Below are 8,483 nucleotides of genomic sequence, written 5' to 3'. Positions count from 1 at the left end.
TTAGGAACAAAGGGAATATGCATAAAATCCAATCAAATTATAGTATTATCCATAAAGTACTTCTTAGACAAAAATGTGCATATGATTACCGAGTTCTCGGTCAAAATATCTAAAACAATATCATTGGTCAAAATTTCCAAAGTTTGATTTAAGGCTCCTTTGGACCACATGATTCTAAAAACGCGGGAAAGAAAAAAAAAAGAATTGGATAGGAATGCATGTTTAAAACATTTTTGCGTCAAAAAAGAAACGTGGGAATTTTGCAAACTTGGATATCCGATTTACAGGAATAGAGAAAACACAGGAATCCTAATAAATAGAGTCAAATCAAAGTCAAACCACATGAAAATGTATAATTGGCATGTCATTATGTCGTTAGGGATCTCAATCAAACACAAGAATCCTATATTTTTTCTTTGAACAAAGGAGCCATAACCTACGCTTCTTTTCATCGGCAACAATTGTTGTTGTTGTTGTCGTGTGTTGGTCATGTGGGACTTTAGCACGACGAGTTCTCGACTATCCACTATAATAATGTTTGTCCGGCTTCTGTGCTTGTAGTCGTCGCTAGATGGTCTTTAACCCTGGTGAGTTTTTTCACTTTTGGTGTTCTTTGTACTACTATTTTGACGGTTAATGAATAGATCCTAAGTTTTTCCAAAAAAACCTGTAAACTTATGCAAAACTTCGTTATTTTCTCTAGAAGTGAAGGGAATATACCATGTATATGAGATTGACCGTAGAAAAGAAAAGAGCATCTAAAGCCGCGATGTGCTAATTCAGCCCTCAAACATCCGCGGGCACTGACCGGGCACACGTCATATTTCGCTCTCCACATCCGTGTATCTCATATCCGGCAGCCTATATCCATACTATACATGCAACGTGAGCTACTGTGCGTGATCAAACATCGGGCAACAAAAAAGGGCTGAAAACGGACAACAAAATCGGCTGTAAACGGACATAAACAAACTTGACATGACCCAAAAATCATCTCAGCTCGTCGTCCGACAAGTTCTTAAACATCAACAACTAAAAACGATATATTAAACACAGGAGGAGGAGCGGGATCACCACCTCCGCGCCGGGCCTTTGCCCTTCTGGTCGTCGGCGCAGCTGTAGGCGTCTGAGGCTGGTGGAGTATCTTGGTCGTCGTCGTCGGAGGTGGAGCTATCGTCGTCGCCGTCGTCGGAGTCAGAGTCAGACAGGACGATCAACCCCTTCATCTGGCAGATGGCCTTATCCTGCTGCCACTTCGACTTGGCGAGTCGAGCCGCCTCCGCCGCTGCCTTCTTTGCGTTCTTCTGCCGGAGGCGCGGCTAGCGTCCGTCTTCGCCTTTGTGAGCGATCGGTGGTAGACCCATGCGAGGAGTCGCTCGTCCTCATCGGGCTCCGCCGGCATCCGCGGCGACGGCTCACGAACCGCTCCGCCGCCTCCTTCTCCCTTGCCCGCTGCCTTTCGCGGCGGGCGGCGCACACCTTCGTCTTCCGGAGTTGAGCGGCCGGAGGGGGAAGGGGACGGCGCCGGGGCTGTGCGGACTGCGCTGTCTTGTTGGAGCTGAGCGCGGGCTGGGAGGGTCTAGCTCTGGCGCGGGGGCTGTCGCGGCACTGTAGATTCGGAGCTGCCCCCGGTCTCCTCTTGGACCGCTCCAAGGTAATGCGGAGGGCTAACTCCTCGTCGTAGTCGAGGCCGGAGCCGTAGTGGATGCCGAAGGTCGACATTGCGCCGGCTTGGATCGGAATGCGGGAAGGGAGAGGACAGGACAAAGCGAGAGAGGCGAGTGGAGTGGTTCGGAGCTGGAAGCCGGATTGTGTATTTTGCGGGACAGCTGTGGTGTTGGTGGTGGGCGGGGCCTGTCAGACGGACGCGTCCGGACGTGCCTGAGCCGCCCCATAGCCACCCTAGATCTGGTTCTGAGGGCGCCGGATAACCCAGGCGTTTGAGACGGGTTTGAGACGTTCGGATGAGTCGATTTTTTATGACCAGTCCGTTCTGTCCGGGCATTTGAGATGAGTTTGAGGCGTCTGGATGTAGATGCTTTAAATATCCACTATCCCATATCCTAAATTACTTGATGGACACAACCATGATATTGTAATTAGCTCGGCATCGCTGTCGCTAGCCGTGAGGACATACACGTAAATCAAGCCGTTCCTAACCTCAACTCCCCATTTGCAGCCATGGATAAAACCGGATAGCAAACTTTGCGCCGTATCACTGCAGCCCGATCGTGTCGTGGCACAGCAAGATGAAAAGGCCACCATCGTGTCCCATCAACAACAACAACAACCCATGGCAAAAAAGATCGTGTGTAAAAAGATCGTGTGTTCCTGTATTACCCCTCCCGACAGTCCTGCTCCGCTCGCATCGCACGCAGATAAAACCGCGCGTGTATATATGCGCCCGCGCCCGTCGTCTCCTCCTCGGTCCTCACCGTACTCTCTCCACTCCACACCGCGCGCTGTCCCCCGTGCGTCTTCGCGCCCGGCATAGGTGCTTCTTGAGCGGAGGGGCGCCTCGTTCCCTCCCGCGCCGCGCTTTGTCCGTTGCCGCGGCGCGACTAGCCGCAGCCCCGCGGCGGACTCCCCGAGGTGCGTGCGCCCACGCGGCCGGGCTCCGGCTCCCTTTTCTTTCTTTCTCGGGCTCCCTTCCCTAGCTGTTCTTTGTCTCTTGCGCTGTCCCTTTGCTCCGCTCTCCGTCGTAGGCTCCTCATCAGTCTGCCTGAGAGAGAGAAGAAAAGGAAAGCACAGAGAGAGAGAGAGAAGATCGTTGGATGTTTGTCCCTCGGCTGAACCAATTTTAGCTACCACTAGCAGATTTCTAGGCCTTGGTTTTTAGTAGTTCCACTTCCACCTCACGGGCAGCGAGAAGCACACAGACAGGCCTGTGGCCACTGTTCCCGCTGCTCTCCTCTCACGATCCTCTCCTCTCCTCTCGTTTGGTTTGCCCCCTCGGTGTTTTGTTTCCTTTCGTCGAAGAAGCAAAGAAAAGTCCCGCTGTTAATTTTGTCCTGCTCGACCTTTTTATCCAAAAGAGGACACGAGCGATGCTGGACACAAAATCTCATCGCTCACGTCACAATCTTCTTCTTCAACAGTCGAACCAACTAGCCCCACCCCCATGTTTTTGACTTGGTTTCGGCTCTTCTTCCTGTTGTTGCAGCGTCTCGTGGCAGCCGCTTGGGTCCTGACCGAGGCGTAGAGTGGACGGCATCACTGCATCGCCGGTGATTCGACTCTGCAAGCAGCAGCAAGATGTTGGAGAAGAAGGCCGGCGAGTTCAGCGGGGAGAAGGTGATCGCCGAGTTCGAGCGGCTGACACGGGACGCCGACAATGTGCAGCGGGAGACGCTGCGGCGGATCCTCGCCGAGAACGGCGACACCGAGTACCTGCGGGGGCTGGGCCTCGCCGGCCGCACCGACGCCGCCAGCTTCAAGGAATGCGTGCCGCTCGCCACGCACGCCGACCTCGAGCCCTACATTGAGCGCATCGTCGACGGCGACGCCACGCCCGTCCTCACCGGCAAACCCGTCACCTCCATCTCCCTAAGGTTGGTCGCTCCTTGCCACTTGCCAATCATCAAGGTTCCTATAGTCCTATCGTAGCGTATAGCTCCTCTTTTAGCTCTCCACAAGGAATGATCATGGCGATGTACGACGTGCAGCTCCGGCACGACGCAGGGGAAGCGCAAGTACCTGCTGTTCAACGAGGAGCTCGTCAAGTCCACGATGCAGATATACCGGACCTCCTACGCTTTCAGGAACAGGTACGGAGCAAATCCATCCCAGACTTCCTTCGGTTGATTTCTGGCTTCTGGTGCCCGGCCTCTTTCCGGGGAGTCGTCCTCCGCCATAATTCGGCCGTTCTCAATTTGTACATCACGTATTCACGTGAACCAACGGTATCGATCGATCTGTGAGTTGGAATGGAGTAATCAATCGTAGAATAACCTGTTATTAGAATTAAATCTATGATCGATGCAATAAGCCTAACGTACGACTGCAACCTCCTTTTGTTCCTCTCGTACTGTCGGCTCGTCACTTTCGTTCTAGTTTTATAGTGAAGGTTTTTCGGCTGGCGATCTCCATTAATGAGGCATATATGGTGACTGCTTAACGGCAGGGAGTTCCCCGTGGAGGACGGCAAGGCGCTGCAGTTCATCTACAGCAGCCGGCAGTTCACGACCAAGGGCGGGCTGACGGCCACCACGGCGACCACCAACGTGTACCGCAGCGAGGAGTTCAAGGCGACGATGCGCGCGGTGCAGTCGCAGTGCTGCAGCCCCGACGAGGTGATCTTCGGCGCCGACTTCGCGCAGTCGCTCTACTGCCACCTCCTCTGCGGCCTGCTCGCCGCCGGCGAGGTGCAGATGGTGTCGGCCACCTTCGCGCACAGCGTCGTGCTCGCCTTCCAGACCTTCGAGCGGGTGTGGGAGGAGCTCTGCGCCGACATCCGCCGCGGCGCCCTCTCGCCGACGCGCGTCACCTCGCCGGCCGTCCGGCAGGCCGTGTCGGCGCTCCTCGCCGGGCCGAACCCCGAGCTGGCCGACGCCGTGGCGCGCAGGTGCGCCGGCCTGAGCAACTGGTACGGGGTGATCCCGGCGCTGTGGCCCAACGCCAAGTACGTGTACGGCATCATGACGGGGTCCATGGAGCACTACGTGAAGAAGCTCCGGCACTACGCGGGCGAGCTGCCGCTGGTCGCCGCCGAGTACGGCGCGTCCGAGGGGTGGATTGGCGCCAACGTGGAGCCCGCGGCGCCGCCCGAGTCCGCCACCTTCACCGTGCTCCCCGACATCGGCTACTTCGAGTTCATCCCCCTCCGGCCCGGCTGCACGGCCGCCCCCGGCCCCGACGCCTGCTACGGCGAGTCGGAGCCCGTCGGCCTGACGGACGTCGTCGTGGGCGAGCACTACGAGGTCGTCATGACCACATTCGCAGGTACGTCGCACGCACCACTGCACCACCCTAATTCCTTGCCTCTTTTACGTACGCTCCATGGAGTCCATGCATGAACCCGCCAAGGTGGGCATTGACTTGGCCTGTCGCCTTCCGGTTCCAAACCCTTGTGCTGGGTGATCAGTCCTTCACTGAGGTCTTAACTTAACCAAGTGGAGCCTCCACTTTCCAAATGGCTAGCTTTTAGGTAGATAAGACGGTCACCTGTCGATGGATTCCCGTCGAAACGCACAGGGTTTTCGAAGTGGACGTAATAGAGCTGCGACAATCAATTTGGACCGGAGCGGATACCATTTTCTGCCCCGTTATCTAGCGAGTCTAGTGGGACAATTTGGTCACCAAATGAGCCGTCCGATGAACTAGACCCCGTTTGGTTGCGACTTGCGAGATATATTGGCGAGCATTCTTGGAGGGTCATGGATTCTCTCCTCTGACCTAGTGAACCAAAGTCCAACACAGTGCTCACGATGCTTCACGAAGCAGGAGATGGCGGCTACGGTGGGTATTAGTTGTGGCGTTACTGTCACGTATATAGTAGCTTGTGATCGGTGATCTGTATGAAAGTTACACCGTCGAGCATACATTAACTTTGTTGACTAGTACGTTAATCGACACGGGCGATGCAAGTCCTTTTCGCCGGGAAAAAACCAAAAGGTGATGAGAGTCCGAGGACTTTTCAGCATCGTCTGGAATGAATATGATCGTTCAACACATCGAGCCAAAAAACCAAGCATCAAGTGCTCGTTGTTTTTCCAAAGACCAACCATATAGCCCTGGCCAAGACACGACTTAGCACTCGATGTTCCAATATAATCTTGCTCCCGCCCATCATTGATGCATACGTCCCATATTTTATCGAGGTAGTAAGTCTGAACATTAGCTTAGAAAGTGTGGCGTGTGGATAGCTTGCAAAAACGTATTATATTATTGGATGGAGGTTAATGAATCAAAATGCCTCAAAATCTAACACGTTGGAGTTTAGGTGAAAAATATCCATAGATTAGGTGTTGAACCGGTGGACCGGTAATAATATATATATGCGAGGCATGGCGGTCTGTCCCTTTGCTCTTGTTCATCATTCTTGCCCGCGAGAAGGCAAGGTCATGTATTAAAATTGCACAACCTTTATAAGACTAGCTGAAGCTTGATGCACCATCTCTTGACGCCAATACAAGACATAGAGATCTAATTCCACGCCGTCGATGATGTCATTGTTCATCACTGACCTAGACATTCAAACTGAAGCCTAGCCCAAGTTAAGACGGTCCAAACACGGCTAACCTCTCCGGTGCTGGAAGGCAGCCGGAGGCGAGGGGTACCAGCGGTGACGGCGGCACTTACGTGAAAACCCTAGCCACAGTTTTTTCTTCTCCTAGAGAGGTAGGAGGCGGCATTCTTGACCCCTATAGCTAGCAGCTACTCCAACTTGGAATTCGCACCATTCAATTTCCGTAGCAGGTTAACAAAAGTTTAACTTTGACCAGGCCGGCAGGCGGCAGGTCATAACATGTGAATGCAACCGCCTGCAACTGTCAAACAAAACCTAAGATCAAAGACAACAAAAACTCTTCCGTCATCTGAAGCCACGTACACTCCCAACCTCCCTATCGATCTACCCCGGAAAATTTATCCTATTCTTGTGTTAGTTTTCAAGTACGTCAGTTAACAGTAGGATTTATCCTAACACCCTATCGATCTACCCCGGAAAATTTATCCTATCGTTGTGTTAGTTTTCAGTACTACGTCAGTTAACAGTATGATTTGTCGTCGCCTCACCTGCATGGCTCCACGGATAAGGTCGAGCATGGGCGCCACATCAACCTACAGGAAATGATGTGTCCTGGCAGATGATAATTGGATAAGAACCGGTGCAACACACAGCACAAGTGGGCACGCACGCACAGGTTGCCGGTACATGTCCAATCCGTGACCACAACTATAGGGTCCGGGCCAGTGCCACAAATAGGAGAATTTTGTTTGCATCATTGCTTGTTTGTCTCATGTTGGCCCGTCATTTTACATGCCGTGCTGGGCCTTTTATTTCATCATGACTTGCTTCGATGGGTACTATGTTTCCTCTCTCAGAAAATCACAAGAAAAAATCCATAATTATTTGGTGATAGAATTGTAGTGATTTCTGAAACAAAAAATATATTTGGCAGGGTTGTACCGGTACAGGCTGGGCGACGTGGTGCGGGTGGCCGGGTTCCACAACGCGACGCCCAAGCTCAAGTTCGTGTGCCGCCGGAACCTGGCGCTGTCCATCAACATCGACAAGAACAGCGAGCAGGACCTGCAGCTGGCCGTGGACGCCGCCGCCGCCAAGTTCCTCGCCGCCGAGAAGCTGGAGGTGGTGGACTACACCAGCCACGCGGACATGTCGTCGGACCCGGGCCACTACGTGGTCTTCGTCGAGCTCAACGCCGCCGCGGCCGACGCCAGCGCCGACGCGCTGCAGGGGTGCTGCGACGAGCTGGACCGCGCCTTCGCGGACCCCGGCTACGTCGGGTCGCGGCGGTCCCGCGCCATCGGCCCGCTGGAGCTGCGGGTGCTGCAGCGGGGGACGTTCCACCGGGTGCTCCGCCACTACCTCTCCCTGGGCGCCCCCGTGAGCCAGTTCAAGTCGCCGCGCTGCGTCGCCCGCTCCAACGCCGGCGTCCTCCAGATCCTCGCCGCCTGCACCGCCAAGGCCTTCTTCAGCGCCGCCTACGACTGACGCATGCATGCAAGCCGGGATCACGGGACGTGTCGCGCCACGTCTGTCTGTAAGATATCTGATGAAACGTACGTACGTAGCTGCGGTGGTTACAGGGTGCATGCACCATGCATGCACGGTTGTCTGGGAAGAGCAGTACAGAGTTGTCCACATGCAGGTGAGGGTGTCTCTGTGTCCGAGTGTGTGAGTGACAGTGATGTGTGTCTGTTGCGGTACGTGATGTTGCAAAGTCTGGCCACGGGCCAAAAGTGTATGTGTGGTGTGTCTACCGGTTCATATCTGGGCGGTCCGTAGCGCGCGCACTGTTCATATCGCTGTTTCAGTGGTTCTGTTGCGCCAGATCTGGGCGGTCCGTTCTCAATCAACGACTAAAAGTAGGGGAAAGGTAGAGGCACTGTTCCTCTCTGCCTTTGCCACAGCAAGGCAGAGAATCCACAGCCCATTCTCTCGCTCGCTCGGCGTCCTCAGGCACGTCACATGCATTGCATGGCTGCAGACCAGCAACTCGCCAAGCGGCGGCATCTTGCTTGTCGATAATTGAAGGCCGGGCCAAGACCGCTGGGGATATGCTCGTGGGTGGCCAAGGGCCATGGGCACACAGGTCCGCGTGGCCGCGTGGGTTGTGGGTGCCCTACGTGCCGTCCGGCCGGCCAGACCTGTGCGCAGGTGGTGACGTGAAACGGGGTGATGCGCTTGGGGCCAGCCCCGCCGCGCGGCCGCCGTTAATTGGGTCCGACGGTTTGCGCGGCAGCGGCACATGCCGATGAGTCGCTTGAATGGTTGACGTGAGGGTTCGTGGCTGAATATT

At 54.7% G+C, this 8,483-nt stretch overlaps 1 protein-coding gene across 1 annotated transcript; it reads left to right on the top strand.

The window, feature by feature from the left end:
- Positions 1–2,315: 2,315 nt before the first annotated feature.
- LOC109749018 (jasmonoyl--L-amino acid synthetase GH3.3) lies at positions 2,316–7,984 on the top strand. Its single transcript, XM_020308013.3, has 5 exons — positions 2,316–2,592; positions 3,164–3,551; positions 3,666–3,767; positions 4,124–4,941; positions 7,122–7,984. The coding sequence occupies exons 2-5, from the start codon at positions 3,256–3,258 to the stop codon at positions 7,673–7,675; spliced, it is 1,770 nt and encodes a 589-aa protein (XP_020163602.1). The 5' UTR covers positions 2,316–2,592; positions 3,164–3,255; the 3' UTR covers positions 7,676–7,984.
- The last annotated feature ends 499 nt before the right edge of the window (positions 7,985–8,483 follow it).

The sequence above is a fragment of the Aegilops tauschii genome, chromosome 3 (assembly GCF_002575655.3).
Source record: "Aegilops tauschii subsp. strangulata cultivar AL8/78 chromosome 3, Aet v6.0, whole genome shotgun sequence".
In the NCBI taxonomy this organism is placed as follows: Eukaryota; Viridiplantae; Streptophyta; class Magnoliopsida; order Poales; family Poaceae; genus Aegilops; species Aegilops tauschii.
The sequence above is the reverse complement of the archived record's forward strand: the minus strand, read 5'-3'. Positions and strand labels throughout refer to the sequence as shown.